Here is a 26742-nt window from a genome sequence, read left to right as displayed (position 1 = left end):
AAACAAGCGCTCCGAGACATTAAAATATTTAGGACGAATGAAAATATAACAAGAAAAAGCCAAAGAGAAACCATGATCAATAAAAAATTATTAATAGAGTACTTAAATTAAAATCTATATAGATATATGTGTTTTTTGGTGAAAGTCGGTTGAAATTGCGATTTTTGTGGTTTTACATTCTAGCATAAAGTTAACGTTGCTACTAAAATACTTAGCAACGTTAGCTGCGTGTATTTGCGAAGGATGATTGATGTGTGGCCATTCAATTTGCCTTCGTTATTGCAGCTGTCGGCTGCTGCGGTGATGCAATAATTCTCGTTAACGTCGTGCTGTCTGCGGCGATAGATCCGCGAAATCGGATTCAAAAATCCCGGTCCCATATCTACGGTGTGTCTGTCGATCAATAACAAGCAACAAACAACTAAAAACTAACAACACGCACGCGCTTGTCTCGTGTGTGTTTGTGCGACATTTTTGTCGATTTTCGCCTTGATCTAGAATTTTGTTCCTATTAATTGATCTCATAATGACAGACACTTCAAAAGCGACATCACGACGTTTATTAATTAATGCAAGACCGAGTCAACCTCCTGCGTATGTAAAGTGCGTGCAAAATACAAACGCGGGCCACAAGGTATGGGTATGCTAAACAAATGCCGGCAGCTTAATTAGCATTCTAGATTACACACAAGCAAGTGCGTAACAAGAACTGAGGCGATTGCGGGCAATAATGGATTTATGGGGTTACCGCGAAGGTTGCTGCCTGATAAATGGATATAACTTGGCTCTGTATCTGTAGCTGACTCTCAGTCTGGCTAATAATGGGTTCGGGGCAGAACCCAGTCGGTCATTAGCGAGCAATGCTAAACGGAGGCAAATTGCTGTCAGAGCATTTCCCGTTTGCCAATATCTCAATCAGTGGCCAAAGTTTGTTGGCATCAAGTGCATAAACTAATGAAATTATCAATTAGCCAAGAAACCCTCCCAGCTGCAGTTGCAGTTGGTTTTTGCTACTGGCAGTAGCTTCCCATGGATGTTGCTGACTATCGGGAAAATCATTGCGCAAATGCACGCAGTTCATGTTGAAACTCAATTGCAATTAAAACCTTAAAACTAAAGCCAGCAGTGCCAGGCCAGGGAAGTCCCCAGACTGTCCCAACTCGTTAGGCGAGTGGAAAATGCTTTAATAGAAATTGTCGGGCTGGCAAAATGTTTGCAATTGTTGTCTGCCTGCCGAATGCCCAAATTGACATTATCAATGGCTCGGCAAATGCGTTATTTATTTATTGTCCCATCCAGCAACTTCTCGATTGTGCAATCCGTTTGCTAACCTGGATATTGATAGCCTGGGGTGGGAATTTTAAAGAGGGTATTTATTGTGAAGCTGCTGGCAACAAACATGCAACAGAAATAAAAGCAATGTTTACGAAATTCAAATAAAGTGAGATTAATCAGTAATTTTCTTACTATTCTTTTGTATGTTCCCAAATAATTACCTTTTCTAAAGCTTTGTAAATAAATTTGGTTGGTGTATAGTACATTAAGCGGGGCTAAAAAACAGCACCTAATAAAAATACTTAAGAAACATTAAGCCGAAAAGCTATTAGCTGAAAATATTTAAGATCAATCTACCTTAAAAGATGATTACAAAAATACTGAAATGTATTTTCATAAAAAAACCGTTAAAACATTATTAAGTTTTGATATTAAACCTGATTTTGATTGAGTATAAAAAAGTTTCACAAAAACCAGTGCCATAAAAAATATATTTAACAGATCAAATACTAAATAAATAGCATTCCTAATAATGTTAAACTAGTACAAGGAGAATAAGAAATTAATATATATAAAGTTTTGCTGGAAAACAATTTCCTCATTTTTTTTGGTTCTTTTTTAAGTTATTAACGCTAATTTGGAAATATAATCACATTATAAAATACTTCACTCCTATATTATTTGTCTATTTAATAGGGTATTTTCTGCTTGATTGGCAATTTCGCCTTTGTTTGCGTTTGGCATTGTTTTGGTTTCGTTTCGTTTCTGTTTTCATGCAAATGGTTGCAAATTTCTCAAATTAACGCGTAGGCGAACCAAATCAAGCCGAAAGCGCTGGAAGTGTCGCCGTCGCAGCACCACCGGCACCACCAGCACCATCGAAGCCACCTCATCTGACGACGCCCCCACCGGGCACGCTTCTCCCCCGCGGCCCCACAGCAAGTTCATTGAACCACCTACGAGAAATATGCAAATCGCCGCAGCGATGGATGCAGTAGAAAATAAATCAAATGAAATGGACTGGCAAAAACAAAAGGAAAACTAATTTTGACTCGAGATCTTTTGTGGCCTTTTGTGTGGTGTCGCTTGTAAGACCTAATAAACAGAAAAACAAAGCAATAATTGCATAATTTTTCTTATTTTTATTGCGTTTTTAGTTGCAAGCCCATTAGGGTGATATTAATGGCTTTCGCCTGCTGCGGAATTTTGGCCAAAAGCTGTCGAGGCAAGCTTCCTCGCATCGGACATTCGATATTGAGTATTCGATATTGGACATTGGCGTCGACTGCGTTTTTCTTAATTAATAGCTCTCAGATTTTTATTGCCGTACATCTTTGTCAAATCAATATTTATAAATTATTTATAAACGAAGAGGCCCGAACCCTAAACATGTGGTTAATTAAAATGATGAATGCGAAGCGTTTCAACTCGAAAATTAATTAAGCAAATTATCCATTTAAATAAACATAGAATGTGCCGCTCGCCTGCTCGATGGCTTTGCGCTGATAAAGCTGAAAGAAGTCGATTTGGGAAGCCATCGGAATTCGTTGGTCGAGTTCGCGGCTGCCAATTAGATGATGTCGGAAAAAAAATGCATTTTTAATTGCAATTAATTAGCGCTGTCAGTTTTCGCCATTGTTCGGGCAGAGTGACAAAACACTTGCCAATACTGAATTTCTGATGACCTTCTTTCGCAGACATCATTAGTGCTTTAGATTTAAGTAAATTAGATTTTTCCGTAGACTCTAACCAAAGTAAAACGACCACGCCCAGTTTTCTGCTCGATTAATAAAATATTCATTAGGCCTTTTGGAAATTTCTCACTTGATTACAGACCAAACCGATTTCAAAGGGTTGCCCTGCCACATGCGGCGTAATTAAATTTCCTTTGTGGTCTGGGAATTCGCTACGATTTTAATTGTGGCAGCCCACAGTGTTTTTCTGCCTATACGCCTAAGTATATATCTCTAAATATTTTTTTGTGGCAATAGGCTGGGCCCTTCATTCGTACAATTAGCAATTTCATGCGTCTTTGTGTCTGGTTTGAAGTTCGAATTTTCGTGGCCTTTATTCCATTCCGATTCGATTTGTTTCTGTTGTAATGTGTGAAATTGATTTTCGTTTGGCAATTGGGCTTGTAATGGCCAAAACTGAATTTTCTCACCCTGCGGAGGTCTCCGTTCGAAGACAATTAACCGAAATAGACGGGAATATCGGATGGAAGCGCTCTGCTTCCTACTGTCCAAGTTGAACTTGTGAAGGTTAGCCAGTGTAAACTGGGTCAGTTTTCGATGGGGAATGCTGTGGCTTATCCTCCACCAACTGTTTTACATATCGGCCATCCTCTGGCCAGGTCGGCTCCTTCAAAGCCGTTTTTGGTGGCGATTTATGGAAGTGGGGACACCTTCCTTGACAGCATCATCACCTGGCGCTGCCAGGCACTCGTACCCGAAACATTTGCAACATTCGCATTCAATTGACACTAACGGCTTTGTCATGTACTAGGCCACATGTAATCGCACGGTTTGTCTCTTCTGGAGAGCCAGTAATCATGCTCTAACGACACTCACAAACACGTATATAATTTGTATAGGCGCTGCGATGCGGCGGTGACTCGTCAGCGGGTTCATATAGAAATCTTGTAATCTGATAGGCATGACAAGAAATATTTTGCTTGTCATTAAATTTACTTTTATTTATGCAGCACTGTCTATCATTGTTGATGTTGTTGCCGCTAACGCTAACTCTAAGGCTGCCGTTGCTGTTCGTATTTCGCGTATTTTGTTTCGGCGGCGGCTTGAAATTAGTGAAAACTCTTCACATCGAGAAGACTGACTGACTGACTGACTGACTGGCATGGGGGAAACTTGAAAACGTATGCATGCATAAGTTGGCGCCTGCTAACGTCTTATAGTCATCGATTTTCGACCATTGTTGGTGCTGTTTGGTTTGCTTGGCTGGTTTTGGGGTTGAGTAATAGGCGAAATATTTGCGCATGCCTCATTACGGTTGCTTTTTGGGTTGCGGTAATCGATGGCAGTGTAAGCCAGAAATGCGAGGGAGTGGCGAAACAAAAGACTTAGGCAACTAACTTGCTGAAGCTAGAACGATAGCACTCAGTTCGCTGGGATGCGTGACATTTAATGTGATGACATCACAACGCAGCAGCAATCAAATGTCAACCAAGTGCGTCATCGATGGCAATCAATCGTGTGGACAAAGGGCAGCAAGTGGTGGCTAATCGGTAGCCAACTAGATTGACAGCTTCACTGACGAAACGACAGTCAAACAGACAGACAGACAGACGAACAGACCGACAGACATTCGGTCTAGACAACATGTGTAATGACGCGTACGTCGGGCAAAAAAAAACCGCAACAGCAACAACAATGGCCTGGCATAATGAGCACAATTACTGGCCAAGCGAATCAAATGCAACGCGCTACCAACGCTTTGAATCAGTCACATTAATTGCAGCCAGCAGCAGCAGTAGCAGCAGCTGCTAGCTCGCAAAAAACGTTCATAAATTATAGCAGTGGCGGCAGAAAAAAGTATTAATTAAAAAAAGGAAGAAAAAGCTGCAACGGTAACAACAGCTATTAAGAAAATTTCTTGTTGACTCATCCGAGTCCACAATTAACAACTCGCAGTCGCAGACTACCAAGAATCGCTGAGGCTGCGACTCTGGCCAGCATTTCTTGCACTCATTTGTCGCGTTTTGTCTCAGCCACTTGGCGATTTCTTTGTCAGAGCTTGGCAATTAAACAATTGTTGTTATCGTTGCTGTTTTTCTTTCTTTTATATTGCTTTTTTGTATTTGAGATGCAGCTGTTGTTGATGTTGTTCTTGTCGTCATCATTGCAGGCCATAAATTTTAGCTAATTCCTTACCCCCGTCCCTTAAAAGCACACGAGCCAGTGGCTGGGGATCTCGTGACTTGCGTTTCGCAATTGTGAGAATCGAGAATTAAATAATTCTTTGCATATTTATTTATAAACATTATTCCTGCCTCTTTTTCGCTCTTGAATTGCGATTTCCTTAAAGCTGATTAGGCTTTTTAATTCGCGATCTGTTTGGTTTCAGATAGCATAAATACGAATACTCTACTTTGAGGGAAATAAATATAACATAATGTATTTACAAGCTTCCTTTGTTTTGCTACAAGCTGTTTAAGTAATATCAAAAAATTTTTAACAAAAAAGAATAACAATATATTGGACAAGCTGTTTAAGTGAAAACATGTTGAAATTTCTTACTTCGTTAGCGCACTTAAAGTTTTTAAAATCATTTTTTATGGTGGCATAAAAGTCAAATGAATGCCAGTAATTACTAACATTAAGCATCGTTTAGTCAAAGCGAGACATATACCTCTGTTTGATAAATCATTAAAAGCCCCATTATTTGCCAAACATCAGCAATGACCAACAACACCAGTTCCTCTCCAAAAGCAACGCTTATGCCTCATGCAATTGTAATTATCTATATAAAATGAAACAAACAGAAAAACTCCGTTTGCTTACAGCTGCATTTCCTCTTAATTGAACGGGAGGAAAGAAAAAAATATAGCATTTCCAATAAATTGCATCACAAGACTCTCAACAATCCCACAACCGACAATGTGGACGCGTCAATTGTTAAAGTGTTGAAGTGTTTTTATTTAAATTGCCCGAAGTGAACTTGTAATTAAGGCTCACACTGATTATTGTTATTGCGGTTGCTGTTACTGGACTTTGTTTTTAGCATAAGTAAGACAAGAGATAAATTATTTTAAAAGCCATGCTGATGTTTTCTCTCGCGCAGTTACACACAGTGTGTGTGCTGGTGTGTGTGTTTCTCACTCTAAACCATAGCAATTAATTGTAGTTAAAAATGTTTTAACTAACGGTTTTATGGCCAAACAACAAAAGCGGCAGCTGACTTGTCAGTTAATTGTATTTGAAATCGCTGCCTCTGCTAATTGATAAATCTGTGTTGGCCAGGAGCCAAACGCTAGCGCTAGATGGGCGGCAGTTGCACATAAAATGCAATTACAAGCGCGTAAAACCGAGGCAAACGCTGCGACTCCGGTTCAACTTCAACTTCCACATCCACTTCCACTTCAACTCACCTGCGGCAGGGCAAATACGCTTTTGACAGCTCTGTGCTCGGAATCTCCCCCAGAATCTCCTTGCGATTCCGCCGAAGTAAGGCAACAAATACACACGCGATACCACACAGACACACACAGGCTACTCTAATACTCGAATACTCGGATACTTGGTCAGGCTCAATCTATGAAACGCGGATGTGGTTGGCAGCAAAAACTGGCAAGTGAAATATTTATGTAAATTTATTTCAGCTTATTTTTTCGTTGTTGTGCAGCAGCAGCGGCCAGGCTGTGTTGGTGAAATGCATTTGAAGACATTAAGCGGCACACTTGGCAATTGTCGTTGGGGTAGCACAGTGATTTGATTGAAGTGAGGCTGCCGACCAGGTCCACAAACCGACAAGCCGACAGTCCGAGTGGCAGGCGAAACGTTGTTTAACAATTGTTTCTTTTTTGTTTTTTTTATATTTGTTTTTGTTTTTTTTACTTTGCTGTTTTTTAGTTGCGGTCCGGCAGGATTTGAATTGTCAATTAGTTTGTTACGGCTGCTATCACCAAGCAATTCGGAGGCGCCCGAAGCGCCGTTATCTGCGGCAAACAAATGACACCACAAAATGGCAGCAAGTTCGTTGCCTAAGTCTTTTGTTTTTCAGCTCGACGCGAAGATTGAGCTGAATCTGAGTCGGGGACCAAGTTAGAGCCTCTGTTTCTTTATTTGTGAGTCATTAAAAGACCGCTTTATTGCAACATGTTTTTCTATATACAATATAATTAATTTACTGATACAAATATTTTATTGCACGCTCTTTATGTGATCTTTTGGCCAGCGAGTAATTAAAAATGAATTTAATTTAATTTGCCTTTTTTATTTAGACGCTCGTATGTTTTTTGTCGCCGATCGAAACGAGTTTGGTCTTTTGTTAATATTATTTTATATGTATGCTAGTCTTGTCTTGGCTTAGGGCACATATGTTTTGATTTGGTTTTATGGCCGCACTGAATGGCTTTTTACTGTTGGCCAGACTTTTTACGAGCACTATTTTTTGTAGGTAGCCGCACAGTAACAGATTAAGTTTGAGCGGCAGCTGCAGGCGGGATTTTCGATTTCATTCGCCCCCCAACCGAAAAAAGCATTTTCATTTCAATATCCGCGCAGTTCATTGGCCAGGCCACGAATAGCGACGAAAATCGCACGCAAAACGCACTGGAAACGCGCGCACGCGACAACGAAAAAAACGCTCACGCGATTCGCCAGCGAATCGAGAAAATCAACACACACAGTCAGCAATTCCGAACGTTTTTGGCGAACGTTTTTAGCGCGCAGTCGCAACCAGCTCAAACAGTCCCGCAAGAAAGTCGCACATAAACTGCAAGAGGATGAAAATTGCAATCGGCTCGCAGGCCGACTGCAGCAGCAGTCGCAGCAGCGACGCAGCAGCAGCAGCAACGACAACAGCAACACAATGCAGTTGCCGGTGCAGCGGCAACATAAGCAGGAGAATCAGCAGCGGCAGCAGCGTTGCAAAACGTTAAAATCTCTCGGCAAAAACAGGCAACAACCTCTCGAAGACCGACTGACCGAGTAATACAGTCCAGCACCCCAACAACAACAGCAGCAAAAACAACAACAACAACAGGAACACGGCCCGAACTCTCTGGCTGAAACGGCTGGAAAAAAAGCCGCTAAAAGCGCTTAGCCAAGAAAACCTGTTGCGCACCGATCGCTGCCAGCGTTGTTCGTTGCTTCGTGTTTATCGCGAATCTCTCTCTTAGCCCACTCTCTGCTGGCCAACTCCGTGCGCCTTCCAGTGGAGAGCGGAAGCCTTAGCGGTTAATTTCCAGTTGGCTGCAATATCAGTTGCCGATCAGCTTTTGACCAATAAAAAAGGGGTTCCAAGTCGGGCGTCTGGAACGACGTCGACTGCGCCGTCGGCAGCGGCTTTGCTGGCAAAGAGAAATCCGGCTAAGAGAGTTGACCCGCTCTTTCGGGCCACTTGCTTAGGGCCAAAACGGACTGATAAGAAATTGAATAAAATTATATGAATTTCATTAAGCCGCCACAAAACGCGCAGACACTCATACACCTTTTCTGCCCGGCCACGCCTGGACATTAAAGCTATCGGAGCTCATTTATCGGGGCGAAAAGGAAGCGAAAAGTGCTTTTTGGAGAATACTTTTTATATTTCATTTATTTCGATACAAATCATAATTGAAGGGGGCTCAAGCATAGGCACACAAAAAGAGAGAGGGGCAGGACGAGCTGTTGCAACATACAAGCGACACTTGCCACACGTCCAAAGGTTGCGGCTTTGACAATTTAATTGTCACACGCCCGCCACTTTTGGTCAGCTTCCCGGCAGCACGAACTTGCCGCCTCGAACTCTATTAACGAAGCCAATTGACGGACACTTGAATGGCCAGCCGCTGTCAGCAGCAGTGGGAGAAAGGGGCAGGAGACAGGGGCAGGGGTAGGGGGCTGGGAAAAGGGGGGTACGCGCAGTGAGACCCCGACCGCCGAACGGCATTAACATAAACAAGTGTTGCAGGAGTCGCGCGCTGCAAAAGGGTAACAGAAACATCCCAAACATTGTCATAAATAACGCAACAATGACAACTTGTTTGTGCGGTTACGGAATTGGAGCTGCGATTGGTATTGGGGATGTGCTACACGTGGAAAAAAATATAATCTTAGTCTTAGTCAAGTTAACAAAAGCTTTGCTCAATAAATAAATTATGAAATTTCTTTAAAATTAATTTTTAGTAAACAGAAATTAAGCTCTTTAATTTAAGTTTCCTGGAAATTAATAAAAATCAGAAAGCTTAAACAGGAAATTTTAGTAGCTTATGCTTTCTACTATTCAAAGCTTTTTTTATACATTTTTAATTTTAATTAATTTTATATATAAACTTTAGTACTTTAATTTTGATTTAAGGATATCCTATCTCTCATAAAAATGATTTTTAAATAATTATTGTGGGCTTTTAGTTAGGTTAATAATATATTCTAAGAATATTTCGTATAATTTTTCATTCTTTCAAAATATAATAAATGTTTAACTTTATAAACTCTTCAGTGTGAATGATTCTGTTTTTGTTTCCAGTGCAATGGCAGTACTATCGCACTCGAAATCGGAATCGCGGCCTATTGCAGCAATTGACGTGCGGCGTTTGCACCTAGCCGAGTATTTGATGGGTCCGCTGGTCCCAGAGGCGGAGGCCACATAAAAGTGGCGCGGCAATTGCCAACTTTGGTCACTGCCGGCGACAAGTGTAAAACGACTGTCTCCAGGAGTCGGCGCTGGGATCTCGGATATTATGGTTGGATCTTAGGCATTCGACTCCGGGCCAAGTGCTCCTCCTGGCACAGAATCTCGATTTGAGACTATGCAGTGTGTTTGTGTGTTTATGGCAGCTGCCGTTTGATACTCATTCAAGTGCCGCCTAACATGATTTCGGTGTCATCTGCTTTTCAGCTTTAATATTGCCTGTTTAATGTGACATTTGCTGTAGCCGTTGCTGTTGCCGCTGCTGGGCTATTGCATTATTTATGAGCTTCGCATTGGATCGTATCGGATGGGATCGGATCGACTCGAATCGGATGGAATGGGATGGGATAGGATCAAATCCGATGCCCACATTCACCTCCCATTCGCTCTCACCGCCTCTATGGCCCCTGGATGGCATCTGAAACGTTTCTCATTTTTAATTTAGTGATGATTGATGTCTTGTCCACGTTGCCTTGACAACGACACACTTGACTCTCCACTGGACCGACTGCGTCCCGCCGGATTCGCATTTGGCTCGCCTGTGGGGATACGCAGCTGTGTCGTTGGCACAAAAGTCAATTAAGCCGCGATTTAAATGCTGCCAGGGTCAGGCCTTGCGAAAGGAGCGCCCATCCATGGGAAGCTGGGACCGGGCATTTTGGACTGCTCTCGACAGGCATTTGGCCAGCAAATGGTCCTCGGCTACGTGCGGCTGCCTGGCCCCAAAAATGGGGCCCAGTGAGCGCCATTTGACCTGATTTTATTTGCACTATTTTACTTTTATTGCTCACTGTTTCGTGTGCACTGTGCGAAGTTGTATACTAACATTCTAGCCATAAGGATTTCGAAAGTGACAGACGATTTTAAAATAGTGTTATGTTTATGTGCATGTTTACAACATTTATTTGAAGCAATCTAGCAATTTAGTCAATTACAAATAATGGTAAAATAACTATATATTTGTAATATATTTTATTCTGTTTCCTAATTGGTAACAATAAAATACGGCAGCTTAGATCAAGATACTAGTAGTACTAGCTAGCATTTATAAAAACTAGTTTAGTTGTTTGTAAAAGCAAAGTTATCTTGGGGAACTGACCCCAACAATGAATTGCTCGATGGAAAATTTTAAAAAACTATTTCTTGTTTGTTTTGTACAACAATAAATGTTTTAGAACACAATAGTTCATCACATTTTAAGTTTTATTGGAATAATATTTAAAAGGATACAATTTTTATATGCAGCCTTCAAAAATCCATTTTTTTATTGTCTGAGTGCAGTTTGAATGAATGGGAAGCCGTTGCGAACTTCTCCCGGTGCACGGCAATGATGCGGAACTGAATACAAAATGAAATTGCATCCACAAATTGCCAGGGCGACGGCCATCGACAATTTCATTTCGTTACCAGAGGAGTGTTTCAGTGCTCGTACTCCTTCTGGCTGCTTCCATTTGGAAGCCGAAGTGCGGTTCAAAAGGTTTGCCAAATTATAAATTAAAAGTAAATCGAATCGAATGCTTAGCCATTTGTCTCTGAACTTGAAAGAGCTGGCGATGTGAAAGCCGGCTCAGGGGTCAGGTCCAAAAAGCCCGACCAAAGCGTTGCAGGTGCATGTGCATGCCAAATCCGTTTGTCAGCGTCAGCAGCGTCGGTCGTGTGTTTTTCCAGCTTGTTCTAATTTGCATGCAAACGGATCTGTGGACCGGACCGGACTGCCCTGCACTGCACTGGGCTGCACTGGACAGCATCGACCTGCCACCAGCCATGACGAATTACTTGACACCTGGACGGGCCATAAACGACGGCGATCGCTTTGGCGGGGGCGTTCCATTTGGCTGCGGTTCTTTGGTTCCTCTTTGGTTTTCTGTGGTCTCCTCGGTCATGGCCCAATCTTGTTCGGCCAGCAATTTCAATTGTTATTGATGGGGCCGGCAGGTTCCTGGCTAATTGCAATCGCAATTGCAATTACAATTGTCGCTGCTGCCAAAGACATCTCTCTTTCGGCTGATTTACGGCCGAACAGCGCCGCTTGATGAGCTGGTCGTCAGGTTTTAGTGCGTGCATCACTCATTGTTACAGTTAGAGAGCTGGCAGCTCTAATTTAATTTAAATGCAGTCCGCCAAAGCGACACCCGCCGCTGTCGCTCGTTTGTCCGCCTGCAGCGGCTTCGGTTACCACCGAGTCCAAGCGGATCTTGCTCCACATCCACATCTACATCCACATTAAAAACAACAGACACATCCACATCCACTTGGCTGCAGGTTTTCGAGTGTGTTTGCCTTGGTGGCGGTGAAATTTCTCCCGCCTGGCGTGGGCGTTTTGGCTCAAATGCCTTCAGCCGGTCTTTACGGCTGCTGTTTCAATGCGCTTTATTTTCTATGGCCCGGGCCAAGATTGCAATTCAGTTCCCTGCCATTTGGAAGCCAGCGCTGACATACAATAAAATTCTCACACGTAAAAAAATTTGATTTTACTTTGTGTTTTTTTTTTTTAAATTATATAATTTATTATCCAAAAATGTTATTAACTAAATGAAAGTGTCTTTTAATATTATATTATTTAACACCATTACCTCATAAATTTTTTTAACAAACATTTGTTGCCTTGAAAAAATGAGGAGTTTTTCATTTAACAAAGACATTTTCTCAAAGATGGTCATCATATTACTTATATTTTAAGTTGTTAAGTAAATATTTAGTTTTCCTTTGTTAGTTTTTTTCACTTTTTTTTGTTCTCTTCTCTTTTAAAAGAAAAAGTATTAAACAAATTAACATTTTCTGGATGAAAAACATAAATAAAATAACTTATTTTCGTGCTTCACATTTAAGAGAAAATTAGATGCATGATATTTTTAAAGACATATTTTCAATAATAAATCAAATAGACCATATTAATGTGGGTTTTTTAAGGCTACAATTTCTGGACAAAACTTAATGATCTTGTAATAGAAGTCATACAAATTTATTCCTTAAATAAAAGGCAAACATTTTTCCGAGTGCCGACGTCTTTTGGGGTCTCATTAAAGCACCATTTGACAGCCAGACAGACAAAACTCTCATCACCATCATCATCATCATAACTCGTGCGGGGGCATTATCAATTGTCATTGCCTGATCGCTGCTGTCATCGGACCGGGCTTATTGCTGTTAATCCATTCTGCCCGCTCTTATCAACATCGCCATCAGCGCAAACGCGAACATTTGTTAAACACTAAATGCACTTATTTGTTTTGCGGCAGCGGCAGCGGCAGCCTCAAGAATGCAATCAACGTTGGCCACACAGCAACTGCAACTGCAACTGCAGAAACTGCGGAAAATGCTGGGCAAAAAATAAAAACAGCTCCCTGGATGACTGCCTAACTGAGTGACTGACTGACTGGCAGTGGTTTTTGGTTTTTGGCCCGGCTGCTCAGTGGGGAAGCTACTAAAATGAGGCAGTCTCCGGGCTGAGAGCCAGCTTTTTAGACTCCCACGTTTGCGATGGCGCATTGCACAAATTGCATTATTTGCACGCCGCGCAGTTGCAGTCTGGCTGACTGCTGTTGTTAGTATTATCATCAACATTGTTCTTGTTTTTCGGTCTTTTTCTGCGGCACTTGACGCCACGAGAACATAAAAATGCTTTTCAGCACTCGAAATGATGATGACTCCGCCGCCTCCCTTCTTGTTCAGCTAAACTACTCCAGTCAAAATAGCATTTTAATAGACGCAACAGCAACAACAACAGCAAAAGCTCGACACGACGACCCAGAGCCAAAGTTGCAGAGCCAAAGTCAGTGAACATGTGAAAATACTTTGGCCAACCGCAACGGAGAGGGGAGGTCTCAGGAATTGCCAGCACACGCTTTTCTAATTTAAGAACCTTTCGCTGCATGTCCAGAAATTTGACATCAACTTGCCGCTTGCCAAATGTTATCTAAGCCACAAACGGAATCCAGTTAGCTGCGTCAGTCGGAAGAGCAAACAAAAGCGGCAAAAGAGGCTGTCGAGGGGCAAATACTACTATTACGGCTAGACGCCCTGTTTGCCTGAGCACTTGACTTGCCCCATTTGCTGCCGGGGTGGTGGGTGTTGCACTGGCTCATGATGTTGCTGCTGCTGCTGCTGCTCTTGATGTTGCTGGTGTAATGAGCAACAACTGCAACTGTTGCTGCCGCTGAGCTGGCAAGTGAAGTGCTCATCATGACAGCTGCAAAATGCAAGGCGAAGATGATTTATAATTGTCATAGACTTCCTGGTTTTGTTGTTTAAACGGAACGATGAGTGAAAATCCGAGCACTACCAGCTCGAACCATATCCATGGCATATACATTTCAGCACCTGCTACAAACATGATAGCACTCCCCCGTTTAAATAAAAAAATCTTTGGCTGAACCAGAAAACGTTTGCTATTTAGAATTACATCAGTTAAAAAAGGGTTCTTCATTTAATTCAAGAGATTTTTAGCTGAACAAAAGTGCTGCAGAAAAGTATTTGATTTTCAATTTAGAAGTTTGGTTTCTAATAAAAACAATCAATAGTTCGCCTAGTTTTGTTTTCTGATTTTAAATTGATTGCTTAATATAATTTAGCGGAGCCACTTTAAATTTGCTCAATCTAGAATTTTACGAGCTTATGTTAGTATGCGAAATCAAGTTTTTCTTCGAATGTTAATAATCATTAAAGCTGCTTTGATTTGGTACGTTTATGCCAATAAAAAAATTTTATTGGTGCTGTTATGAATGCATTTAAATTAAGTTTAAGGTTGGATATGTTATGCTTTCAAAAATCTTTATAAGATGGTAGTAAAATTCAACAGAATTATGGCAGTGCTCCAAATAAAAGTAAGTATAACCCATAAATCATTCCATAATTGATACATTTTTATTTATTAGAAAAATAACCAGAGCAATGGTATGTATTAAATAATATGACTTTTGAAACCATAAGGCTGTAATTTATATTTATCATTCCCGAGTTCATTTCAAATTGGATCAGTAACTCAATTGCCGTTTCCTTTTCTTTGGGGCCGCAGTTCCGCATCCAACAATAGCCACCTCAAATGGCCAAGAGGCAGCCGACTTATGCAACTCCAGTCAGCCGTCGACGGCTAGGCAATGGCGGGCAATTAATTTAATTGCAAACGGCATGAGAGCTCGCCACGCCCTGAATTTATTTTAATTAGCCCGATATTCGCTTCATTATATTTACATACATCAACTGCAGCTCCAGCAATCCGGCGATCCGGTGAGGCGAAGCGAAGCGCTGCCCAGAAATAGTGCGGTCTAATAAGTGGCATTCATAATTTTATTGACTGCCAGGCCAACCCAGCAACGACAGCAACAATAGATAGTGGGGCGATCGATTGATGGCGAGTTCTGAGATTCAGTTTTGAAATCCGCTGCAGCAGAAGCGCCGGAGGCTCTCGAAATTGGACATATGCCAGTGTGCCGGTTTTGGGCCAGGTCGATACTAAGTTTTTCGACATTAGTTGGCAACTTTTTGAGGCCCAAAGCTGTCACGCCGACAGACCGTCAAGGAGAGATCACAGAAATGGGTGAAAATACTTTTTTATTAAAACATTGTAAATACTCTTATAAGGAAGGTAATTTAAGCAGAAATTAATAAAATTAAATTTCGTTATTTAAAAAAGTGGCTTTTAAAATTCTACATAATTATGCCACTTAAGCAAGGGTAAAAAATAATTAAGCTTAAATAATACAAAAAATCTATGCATTTACTTAAACTGATTCTGAATCAGCTTGTGTAAATTAAAAAAAAATGTATTTAATAGAGAAATTTGTTTATTTAATGCTTTTTAAATTGCTATTATTTTAATGATCCAATTTTTTAATTGTGTTCGTTGCTTGTAAACTAACTGAAATTATATATTTTGTTCCAAAGACAAACGTATTTTATTTGTAAAATAATGTAGCTGAAGCAGGTAACACGATGTTATAAAAATATTCTATTGTAACATTTGCATTAGAAAAACGAACCATTTTTGGAATTTTGAATAGACTTCAAGTGGCCCTAATTAAACCATCGGAAAGGGTACAAACACCCAAAAGCCACAACACATTTGCCACATTTTGCAGTGTTTGCTAAGCAGGCACACTTTGAGTCGGATCGGATCTGGCCAAAACGGAGTGGAGTGAAGTGGATCAGAGCTGGCTGGATGTGGATCTGGACTGGCCCCAGACCCTGACATATTCCTCGTTGACGGCGCACGATTTGGACGGAGGTTGGATCTCGCCCTGGAGCGGATCCAAGGCGGATCGAGGGCATCATTATGATGTGACTGTGACGGGCGGACAACCTTTCGGGAGGGGCTGTGCTTGCCCTGCATTTGCAACATTTTCATTTCCATTTTCATTTTCGTTTGGTGGCTGCTCGTTTCGCTGCCATGTGGCACATTTATCAGAAAATGCCCACTGACATTTGGCCTGCCACTTGAACTGGGTTAGCGGTGCAGCCAGCTCTACGCTCATTAATGTTATTTGTTGCCAAAATAAAAACGGAGAAAAAAATTGGTTTGCTTGACCCCGGGGCATCACCACAATTCGGGTTTCTCAATACGCAATTTCTTTGGCAGATTGCGAGATTTACCAAATTGAATTGGCCAAACGATCGGATCGGATTGGATCGATCAGAATGTGTAATTAGAGGGCGATCGAGTCGAAGGGCGGTCCGAGCCCTAATGAATGCCGACCGCTAATTAAGTTTTTAATGATCCACATTTGGCGCGTACAAGCTGGCAAATCAATTAGCGCCCGCAGCCAGCCAACAACATGGCCAACAAATGAGCCCGGCCCAGACCAAATGGTTTTGACAATTGCAGCCGAACTACGCCCAAGCGCGGCCCGCAATCTCTGATGTAATCTGGCCAATTGGCGTCGTTGGCCTGAAATATGTTTTATCGCATTTATTATCAGCTGCACCAAATCGTCTATAATTGAAAAACTGTTAACTAGATTAGCTGCCATTAGATCGAGCGTTGGGGGCCAACGAGCCGGGCCAAGTGGGTCTGGTCTGGTCTTTGACTGGGTCCGGGTTCCAGATCCATATCCAGTTTGGGGCCATTTAGCGGGTCCAGTGCGACGCCACTCGGCCATCGAGTTGGCCAAAATGGCGCTGGCCACATTCATAAATAAGCCGCGGCTGCCCCAAAGGGACATGCCATCCATTCTCCATTTTCGAATTTTGTTTATTTATTTAAGTGCCTCCAAATCAGCCTTTTGCTGGCTGCTCTTTGAAATCTAATTAAGTTGTTTAAGTGGAATTTGTGGCCATAAAATTATGCAAATCTTAGGGGTGCGCACCACCGCCACCGCACTTCTACCCCACTCAATGGACACTCTGCGGATGCATATTTGCATTGGTAATTTGCACGCCAAAAAGCCCACAAAGCCTCGGGGGCCTCAACTCTTGGCTCGTAAATCATAAGTGGGTGAGTTACGGCTCATATTTGTTGTGTTTTCTAAGCGCCACTAAAATATTGGGGGAGCTCGAAATAATTTCATTTTACTGCCGAAATAATTGAAGGGTGTGAGAGCGTTTCGAAGTGGAAAAGTTCTCAGGCCCTCGGAAAGCCATTAGTTTTGGTCATAAAATTCGGCCTTTATTTCCCATTTCACATGATTTCTGTTTGGCGGACAGTACATACGAGTTTATGTATTTATATATCTCGTTTGGTGCCCACACAGGTGCATAAAGATGTCAGCGCTTAACTTATCAAGTCAGACAAACAGACAAACAGACAAACACGAACGGCAAACGCCAACGACGATGATGCGACAACGATGTTAATACAATAAAACCACTGTAATTTCGGATTTGGTTTATTTGCGTGTCGCTGCTGGTCACAAAATACAAGTAGCGCCCACCGCTGACCGTTTATCAAACAACAATAAACTGTAATTTATGAAAAATGCCTGTAAAATGACGATAAAACAAGTGCCACGACCACGACGACACCATCGCCGGCCCAAGCAGCAAAATGCCGCTGTGCAGATGATGATGATGACATGGACATGGCTGCCAGTCTTGTGCGGAGCCAGCGTTCGAAGATTGCAACCTGCAACCTGCAGCTTGCAGCCTGCAACTTGCATCTCGCACCTTGCAGTGGGTGTGCTCGTGGCGGAGTGGATATGTGTGTTCGGCGGAGTGGCAAAGAAGACAACAATTCATTTGGCCGGTATGCCATCTCCACGTCGAGTAGAGGGGTCGCGGGTTAGCGGGTTCGCCGATCCCCAGCTGCATTTTCACATTTGGCCCGGGCATTTGACCATTGTCAACACGCTGGTTTGTTGTTCGAGTCGCCAGCAATTGTCTTTGTACCGCGTAGATGTTGCGGTTGTGAGGTATATAAATTCAGTCTTAATTTATATTTGTTGTATTTCCTACCTACTCTCAATTTTACTTACTTCCTTATTTTTAAAATAGCTTCTCGCAAGCAATTGTCTTGTCACCAGATTTTGCGGTTCTGGGGTATATTAATTCATTAAAAAATTTATATTTTTGTACTTACAGAATTTTCTTAATTTGAAACTTACCGCCAGCAAATTATCTTTAAGCCCAGTAGATATTGTGGTTCAGGGGGATTCAATAGATATTAAGGTTTTGTGGTCCTGATACACAATTTGAATTTCTTTCTATTCCCAGGATTTGATAGAATTTAGACATACTTATAGATGTAGGCCTACTTATGTATCTAACTGTTACTAGAATATTCAATATTTTACTGTTTTTAAGCATTTTAAGGTTCAAATAAAATGTAATACAGTTGGTTTTCGTATATTTTTATTAATTTTTTATTGGCATACCTATAGTTATTCTGATATTTGTGTTAAAAATAAAAACACACTATTCTATTGTTATACTACTATTGTTACTTTTGGTTTTTTTTGTAAAAATAATATATTTCTTAACTCGTAATGACTTGCGTTTTATAGCTTAGGGTATCTGCCAATCGAATACTTCCCAAGGCAGCATATTTTCTGTTTATTTGTGTCACTCTGGCGACAGGTCAGAAAAGCCACAATTTTGTGCGTCGCAACTTTTGCTTTCGAGCGTTGGCGCGAGCTCCTTTGCATACGCTGCATTGCATTGTTCTCGAAACTCCTTCTGTATTTACATTCGAAATGAGTGGCCGAAAGGGTTCTGCAAGTCAGCCCCTAAAAATGCTGACAACTTCAAATCGTACCGAACAATGCTTGCCGGGCATTAAAAGCAGGGCTCAACCCTTCAATGGGCCACAAGTCCGAAAGTGAGGCATGTGGCAACAAGTGCAGTTGGTGGAGATCTCTCATTGGCATCGATCTGAGGTTCTCCAGCGGTTCTGGACACATTTGAGGGTGGAACTACGATTCCGGACACTGCTCTACTACCGCTTGGGTTCATGCGATTGCTGGTTCGAAGAAGTTTTGGGAACCGAAAACTCAACGACTTTATTGTGGACCGACCAAACATACCCACATTATCTGAGACACCTTCAGGACATGGATATATTAGCAGTGGTCTGCCTGAGATTGACTCAATACAGGCAGGTATTGCACGCATTGAGCTTGATACTGGACCAAATACGGAGTATGCCAGTGGTTTTGCAGCATTGTGGAGAGGAAAATTCGACCGAGGAGCAGAACTTGGCTAGCGCCCTATTTCGACAAAGTCAGGAGCTGAAATTTCCCAATGTTCTGCTGCTATCGTGGAACTTTTTTAGCTCTAAGACTTTCTACGCCTTTGAAATGTTCCCAGAATTGCAGGTAAAGAGACTAGTTTATCACGCATACCTCACCCTGTTTCCCCACAAGCTGGGAAATCTCCGAGGACATGGCATACGCACCTTTCCAGACAATTCGGAGCCACATACCATTGTGCAAAAGGGCTTGAATGGTTCTTTTACGATAAATGGACCCGTGTGGGAAGCTATGCTCGAGTTTGCACGACATATTAATGGCAGCCTGGAGCTGGCAGGAGAGCCAGTTTTTGGAAAGTCCCTAAGATATGTCCAGGTTCTTGATTTGGTAAGGAACCAAAATGTGGATATATCGGCCAGTTTGCGACCCTATGGTCACCGCATCAGCAGGCACATGCTTAGCTATCCAATGATGGTGGGCAATTGGTGCCTGATGCTTCCTACGGAAAGGTCTCTTAGCAGCCACGAGGCACTGAGCAGGTTAATGGACTCACCTTTCACCTGGCTGATTTTGCTACTCCTCTACATGCTGCACAAGCTGATAACTCAAAGAACTCGACGAAGAAATCCCATTTTTCACCTATTAAAACCATTAGCCCACCTGGCGCTCCTGTGTTTCCTGCAAGCCCAACTTTCGGCCTATTTTATTGCACCCCAGCAGGTGAATCATATAACCAACATGCAGCAAGTGGAGGAATCGGGTCTAAAAATCAGGGGATTGCGACAGGAGTTCATGGAATTCCCCATCCAACTGAGGAGCAGATATGCCACCTCCTTTCTGCTCCACGATTTGTTCTACGATTTGGCCAAATATCGGAACAGTTTCAACACTTCATACGGATATACGGTGACTTCCGTGAAGTGGCAGCTGTACAAGGAGGCTCAGCTGCATTTCCGGCGTCGTTTGTTCCGCTACTCGGAGGACATTTGCGTGCAGAAATTATCGCTTTTCTCGCTTATATATGAAAGCAACTGTCTATATCGCCAGCAACTAAAGGAATTCAATCTGCGTCTCCACGAGGCGGGACTTATTCGGCTCTGGTACCGCCACTCCTACTACCTGATGGTGAAGTCAGGACGTTTTCTTTTCGGAGACATCAGCTCATCCCGTCAGGCACAACCGATTACTTGGTCGGAATGGCAGTATGTGGTGGCGCTTTATGGGGTGGGTATTCTATTTTCAACGGTGGTCTTCACCATCGAGCTCACTGTCCACTGGGTAAATGTTTGCCTACGAAACTTGTAAGCAACATGTCCAGGCAGCAAATAAGAAACATAATGGGTTACCTATTATATAGCAAAAGGGGTATGTTGTTTTAATGGAAATATTGTTTTTAATAGCCAAGTTAAAGCTCAAGCTCAATTTGTAACAATCAATGTATTGTAATGTGAGAGGAGTTGTGACTGCAATTTTGACAATTTGAATGCTGAGCCAAAGTAAATATTCACCAGTGGGTATCCAATATCGAAGACAACTCAATTCAGTTTATTGATGTTTGATTTTTGTACTAGTGTAAATGTACTTTGTAAATAGAGTTAAGTGTGTAGCGTCCCAGAAACTTTCCAAGCAATAAAGCAAATAAAATACCTTTTATTATGTATAACTATGGATAGGAAAAAGTTAGTTCTCTAGGATGTCGTCAAGCGGTAATAGTCTTTACGCCAAGCTCGTGTCACTAATAAGCCGCGGTCAAGAGCTTACCAGCATTTTCTTCTATGCCCCAGTAGAAGAAAAATGTCACTTGGAGGATACCCTTGCTTCGGCCACTTGGGGCCTGCCTTTGGTGATATGGCGATCGAATAGGACTGTGATCCTAAACGGATTTCTCGGCGAGGAACTCTTTGTGCTGGCCTGTCTTCCAGGATTAAAGTGGCGAGCTCTACTGGGCAGCCTGTCTAGAAGCTTAAAATACCTAAGACAGGCCAGGGTACTGATTGAACTTATGGAGGCCAGGAACGAATTATTGGTACAGAAGGTGCTGGAATTTAGTCTGAGTCAGGAAATGACTAATGCCAATGTTATTTTCGGTGACTTTGCGGAGACTCAAAGAGTGAGCATGTTCGTGGCCTTTCCACAGTTCAAAATGGTGAACTATTCTTTTACGGAGAATACCAAAGAGTCTGATTTGTACCCGGATAAGATGTTGGACCTCCGTGGCGGAGTAATTCGAACCATGCCGGACTACTCCGAGCCAAACACCATTCTGTACCATGACAAGCAGGGCAACAAGCAGATCCTCGGCTATTTGTGGGACATAATAGAGGCCTATGCCAAGAAACACAATGCCCAGTTGCAGGTGGTCAATAAGTACGCGGATGGCAGGACCCTGAACTTTATCGAGTTGCTGGACGTGGCCCGAAGCGGAGCTATAGACATTGCTGCCAGCATTCAGCCCATGTCGATGGGAGTCCTAGAACGCACTCACGAGATGTCATATCCGGTGAATCTGGCCAGTTGGTGCACCATGTTGCCGGTGGAGAGGTACCTCGATGTGTCCGAGCTGCTTTCGCGCGTTATGCCCTTTCCGACCTTTGCCCTGATGATATTCCTTTGGATTATCCACCAGATGGTGTGTGGTCGATGGCCACGTCATCGGAAGCTCCAAAGGATAGGCTGGCTGGTGCTGGCCACTCTGATTAGCACCAACTATCTGGGCAGACTGCTCAATCTCTTTGCTCACCCTCCAGCTCTGCCACCGATCGACAGTCTGGCGGCCTTGATCGAATCTCCGCTGCGCATTATCTCGATTCAAAAGGAATATGCCTCCATCGAGTTTACCCAACGCACCAAGTACTCCGCCGCCTTTCGTCTGACTTCGAGGGCCGCGGATCTGATTGAGATGAGAAATGCGCTGAACACCTCCTTTGGCTATACTGTCACAAGCGAAAAGTGGAAGCTGTACAATGAGCTGCAGAAGCGCAGCTCGAGGCCTTTGTTCCGGTACTCCAAGGACCTGTGTTTCTACGAACTGGTGCCCTTTGGCCTGGTCATTCCGGAGAACTCAGCCCACCGGGCTCCGCTACACAGATTCATCCTGCTGCTGTGGCAGTCGGGATTGCACGACTTGTGGGTCTCCAGGGGCTTCTCGAATATGGTGAGGGCGGGAAAGATACATTTCGCCATTTTCGGGGAGCGTTACCAGGCCCACACGCTTAACATTACGGATCTGAGACACGTCCTAATGGTTTACGGTTATGGGGTGCTAATTAGCCTGTTTCTGTTTGCCTGCGAGCTGGCTGTCAGTTGGATAAGCTATTGGCTGGGCCTTTAGTTGTCCACGCGGCAATTACGGCGATGGCTTCCGATAAATCGAGTGAAACCCCTCCTCCCAACCACTCATCCACTCAACCACTCAGTAAATAATAGAGACAAGCCAGGACAACAACAATAACAACAAAACAAATGAAAACTTTTGTGTTTTGTTTCGTGACGGTGACAAGGGCTCCGAGTCCCCGATTTCTGGCCAGGAGACAGCAGTTAACAATGCTGTTGAATGGTTTCCTACCGTCTTACACCTTCGAGCTGCAAGCTGCGAGCTGTGAGCTGCGAGGGCAAATGCAATAAATGCAAATTGCCTCCTACGAAGTCACCGCAGCGACACGACGGGCACCACGAAATGAGACCCCAATCGAGGGGGAGATGAGCCACTACTGAGCCACCACGAACCACCAGCACCACCAGCCGTCAGGCAACCGCAGCAGATCCACCAAATTATGTAAAAGCCTTGGCAGCAAAAACCAGCAAATTGTGGCCTAGTGTCGGAGTTGTCTGTGCTAGATGTCTGTTTTGTTGCATTTTGGTGGGACGACGCAGTGTGAGAGTGGCTGACTCTGAGTGGCTGGCCCGTTTTGATTAACATAAAGCGAATAATAGACATCGACTGCCAGCAACGTGTACAAATTTGATTTCACGATTTTGCACTATTTAGCCGGAGAAGCTAAACCAACACCTGCAACATTTGGGCCTTTGGTAATTTTGACAGCTGAAGATGCATTTTCGCTTAGTTTCCACGGCTGTCAGTTGTGTGTTGCAACATGCACATCTCAATTTCAAATGACGTCTAGTTAGGCAAATGAATCGAATCTTTTGGGCACATGAATTGGCCCAGTTTTATTGTTTACCTTTTAGAATTATCCAGCCCCATGCAAAATCGATGACTAGATTTGACTTTTCGGGCTAAGACAATTGGCACGCTGAGGGCAATTTATGACACACAAGAAGTGCCACGATTTGGTTGACAAATTTCCCCAAACACGAAGCCTGGGAAATGAATTATGTGGCCGTGATCGGCGGGAAAACTCAAGCCAAAGCGCGGCTGATCGAGCGGGGCAAGATCCGCACGACATGTGAGACAATTCCCGGTCGTGGCCAACAATCGATTCGCGGTTCGCGATTTGCTGCAAATTATTAAACGATCTGTGCCGGCGAAGGTCAGCGGAGTAGAAAACACGCGTGAGCGGGCCGCAAAACTTTCTCCGCAAGACGGATGCGAGGGTGTTGTCAGCTGCCAAGAAGGATCAGGCTTGAGCCAGCCTCGACCATAAAACCTCTTGGCCGGCCAAAGAGACGCCGCCTGAACTTTGAATGGCAGCCGAAACAAGTCGGGAGCTGTGACGGCCATCACCGAAGTTTTGAGACCCTTAAAACTATTAAAAATATTAAAAACCTTCTTGTAAACCCTCAGTGAAAAGTCCTTTAAATGCTTAAGTGCTTAAATGCTCATTTATTGAGTTCGCTTGCGTAACATGTTTTTATTCTTTCAAAATAAGGAGCAAGTTTAAAACTACTCAGTTTGATTTTATTGCACTTAATTCACTAACACAGGTTAGTATTTATCCAAGGAGCTTTTAAATTCCCAGCAAACTTAAGCATAGTGTTACTTTTAATATTAAAAGTTTCTTTATTTTCTGATTCACCTAATAAAAAGAAAACCAAAGACCCTTTGGCAGGGTAGGCATATCAAGCCAACAAATATTTCGGCTTAAAAATTCTACAGCTGCAGCTGGCCCTCTGGGCTCGGCTTGTCGTATTTTCTCTCTGGCTTTTTGTTTTGTTTCACAGCATTTCGGTCTGTTTTCGCCTGCGTTGCGGTTGCCTTGCCCACAAGTTTAAAGGTCAGGAATTTATGGATTTTACATGACTGCAGAGACATTTCCAGATACGAGTAATCGTAACTTCAACAAACTGGGAGTTCGCCTTGAACTCATACCGTTCCGCAGCGAAATCGCATTGATTATCGCTGGACAAACTTCAATTCCCATATTGCAATTGTCCCCGTATAATTACGTGTGATAATCACTTGATTTCCAAAGCAAACATTGATAGCCAGTGAGTCGCTTCCAGTCTGGAGTCGTTTACTTTAGTCTTCTCCGGATTCACTTTGTGTAATGTTGTCCAACCGCAGTTTTAGTCCTGCTCCCGAGCTGTTCGATCTATATGGCTTAGTCCTGCGGATTTTGGTGCCTTTGGAGACGACAGTGTTCTACTTCAACCCCACAGGAGTCGATTGCAGTTGGGAGACACTAGTCAAGACTAGCTTATCTCAGCAACCTCAGATTGTTTGGCGGAGGGCAGACGACTTCCCAGGATTGTACAACCAACAAGGCCGCAACCTCTTTGTGATGGCCTGCTTATCTAGCAGCTATTACGAAGAGCAACTCAAGCTTTTGGCCACCAGTTTGACGCGTTTAAGGTCGGTCAAAATCCTCATCGAGACGCAGGGCAAGGGCAGCTCATTTCTGGCCTCCCAAATTCTGTTGCTTTGCCAGCAGCACAGTATGCTAAATGTGGTGCTGTTTTTCCAGGGTTGGACTCGCCCCTTCACCATCTTCAGTTACCTGGCCTTTCCATATTTCAAGCTTGTCAAGCAGCGTTTTTCGGCAGTCTCCACAGCCAGTATCTATAGAAACCAGATGGCGGATCTACGGGGCTACCAATTACGCGTTCAACCTGATCTATCGCCTCCCAACTTATTCGACTATCAAGATCGGATGGGCGAATATCGACTAGGCGGTTTCATGTGGCACATTATAGACAAGTTTGCCGGAACAATGCGAGCAAACATTAAGATTCTATATCCCACATGGTCAAAAGTCAAGATGATGAGTGCGGAATACATGATAGAGTTTACCCGGAACGGCAGCTCGGATATCGGGCTGACCACCACCATGACTGCTTTCAAGCACGAGGAGAGGTACCGCGACTATAGCTACCCTCTGTTGTTCTCCAGTTGGTGCACCATGTTGCCCGTGGAGAAGCCTGTAAGTGTCGACAGCTTGTTCGGACATGTTCTGAGTCCTGGCACAGCGATTGTTCTACTCTTGGCCTGTGTCTTGCATTTCCTGGTACTTCCCTGGCTGCTTACATTTATGGGCTTCACCATTCGGGGCCGATTAAATCGGGTGTCTCAAAGGATTTTTGTCCTGGTGCTGCTCTGCGCCAGCTCCGCACAGCTGCTCTCCCTGCTGATATCCCCGGTACTGCACAAACGAATCGAAAGTTTCGATGACCTCTTGGAATCGGATTTGAAAATCTTCGGATTGCGCAACGAGTTTTATTTTCTGGACGGCGCATTCCGGGCAAAGTACGCTGCAGCTTTTCGCCTGAGTGACGATCCCAATGAACTGTACGACCACAGGAACTACTTTAATGCAAGTTGGGCCTACACCATCACCACAGTCAAATGGAAGGTGATCGACGCCCAGCAGAGGCACTTTGACCATCCTGTTTTCCGCTTCTCGAAGACCATGTGCTTCAGTGGAGCCTCGTCAAGGGGCTTGATACTAGCTCCGGAGTCCATCTACCGTGGACCCCTTCATCTGTTCAGCCTGCGGGCGGAACAGGCTGGACTAATCGACCACTGGATGACACACAGCTTTTATGAAATGGTCAGGGCGGGACGCATGACCATCAAGGACTACAGCTCTACTACCATTTTGCAGTCCCTGCGGATCAAGGACCTTCGATTGTGCTGGCTGAACTTCGCAGTGGGGGTGGGCCTTTCGTCCGCCGTATTCACCATCGAATTGCTTCTGATCTACACCAACGTATTTCTCAACAGCTTGTAGTGCTCGGCTTGGCTTTGTCATTTTCCCCGGCAAATAAATAAATGCAAATTGCTCACCAGGAAGACACCGCGAAGACACGACCCGGGCCACCAAATAAGACTGCGAGTGCGAGTGCCGAGAAACAAACCAGCCACAACAGATCCACCAAATTATGTAAGGCCCCAACACCAAAGAAGCTGTCTAAAACCAACAATTTGTGGCCTACTGCCACAGAGGTGGTTACACTTAAATTCAAATAAATTAACTCAATTTGATTGGTTTATTTCTTAAATTTGTAAAATTATTTATGTTCTTGATTAAAATGAAGTGTCAAACACTTAAATATTATCTAAGTCTATGGATTTTATCATCATCAGTTCTCCACTGTATTT

The 26742-nt window shown here is 43.3% G+C and overlaps 4 protein-coding genes and 1 long non-coding RNA gene across 8 annotated transcripts in view; 3 read left to right on the top strand and 2 right to left on the bottom strand.

Annotated features, from left to right (window-relative positions):
• LOC108147284 (Krueppel-like factor luna) overlaps window positions 1-7721 on the bottom strand; it is a 66466-nt gene extending 58745 nt beyond the window's left edge. The window contains exon 1 of the mRNA XM_041709409.1: window positions 6383-7721. The gene's annotated coding sequence lies outside the window, so the exon portion shown is untranslated. The remainder of the gene's footprint in view (window positions 1-6382) is intronic.
• Window positions 7722-14547: 6826 nt separating this feature from the next.
• LOC108147140 lies at window positions 14548-18313 on the bottom strand. 4 transcript variants are annotated; one of them, XR_005977650.1, is made up of 4 exons: window positions 18162-18313; window positions 18033-18091; window positions 14822-15121; window positions 14549-14772 (listed from the first exon to the last, which is right to left on the bottom strand). It is a non-coding gene; the product is annotated as an uncharacterized LOC108147140 (long non-coding RNA). The 4 variants fall into 4 exon arrangements; XR_005977651.1 differs by having other exon boundaries at window positions 14548-15121; XR_001774513.1 differs by lacking the exons at window positions 14549-14772; window positions 14822-15121 and adding an exon at window positions 17435-17984.
• A 568-nt stretch (window positions 18314-18881) lies between these two features.
• On the top strand, window positions 18882-20549 carry LOC108147149. The gene has a single exon (XM_017273441.1). It carries the CDS (start codon window positions 18882-18884, stop codon window positions 20547-20549), a length of 1668 nt encoding a protein of 555 aa, XP_017128930.1.
• Window positions 20550-20937: 388 nt separating this feature from the next.
• On the top strand, window positions 20938-22575 carry LOC108147072. Its single transcript, XM_017273361.1, has one exon. It carries the CDS (start codon window positions 20938-20940, stop codon window positions 22573-22575), a length of 1638 nt encoding a protein of 545 aa, XP_017128850.1.
• A 2116-nt stretch (window positions 22576-24691) lies between these two features.
• LOC108147150 lies at window positions 24692-26371 on the top strand. The gene has a single exon (XM_017273442.1). The coding sequence runs from the start codon at window positions 24692-24694 to the stop codon at window positions 26369-26371; it is 1680 nt and encodes a 559-aa protein (XP_017128931.1).
• Window positions 26372-26742: the final 371 nt, after the last annotated feature.

Source organism: Drosophila elegans, unplaced genomic scaffold, assembly GCF_018152505.1.
Source record: "Drosophila elegans isolate 14027-0461.03 unplaced genomic scaffold, ASM1815250v1 contig_476, whole genome shotgun sequence".
NCBI classification, from domain to species: domain Eukaryota; kingdom Metazoa; phylum Arthropoda; class Insecta; order Diptera; family Drosophilidae; genus Drosophila; species Drosophila elegans.
Note: the sequence above shows the minus strand (reverse complement) of the source record. Positions and strands in the feature narration are given on the sequence as shown.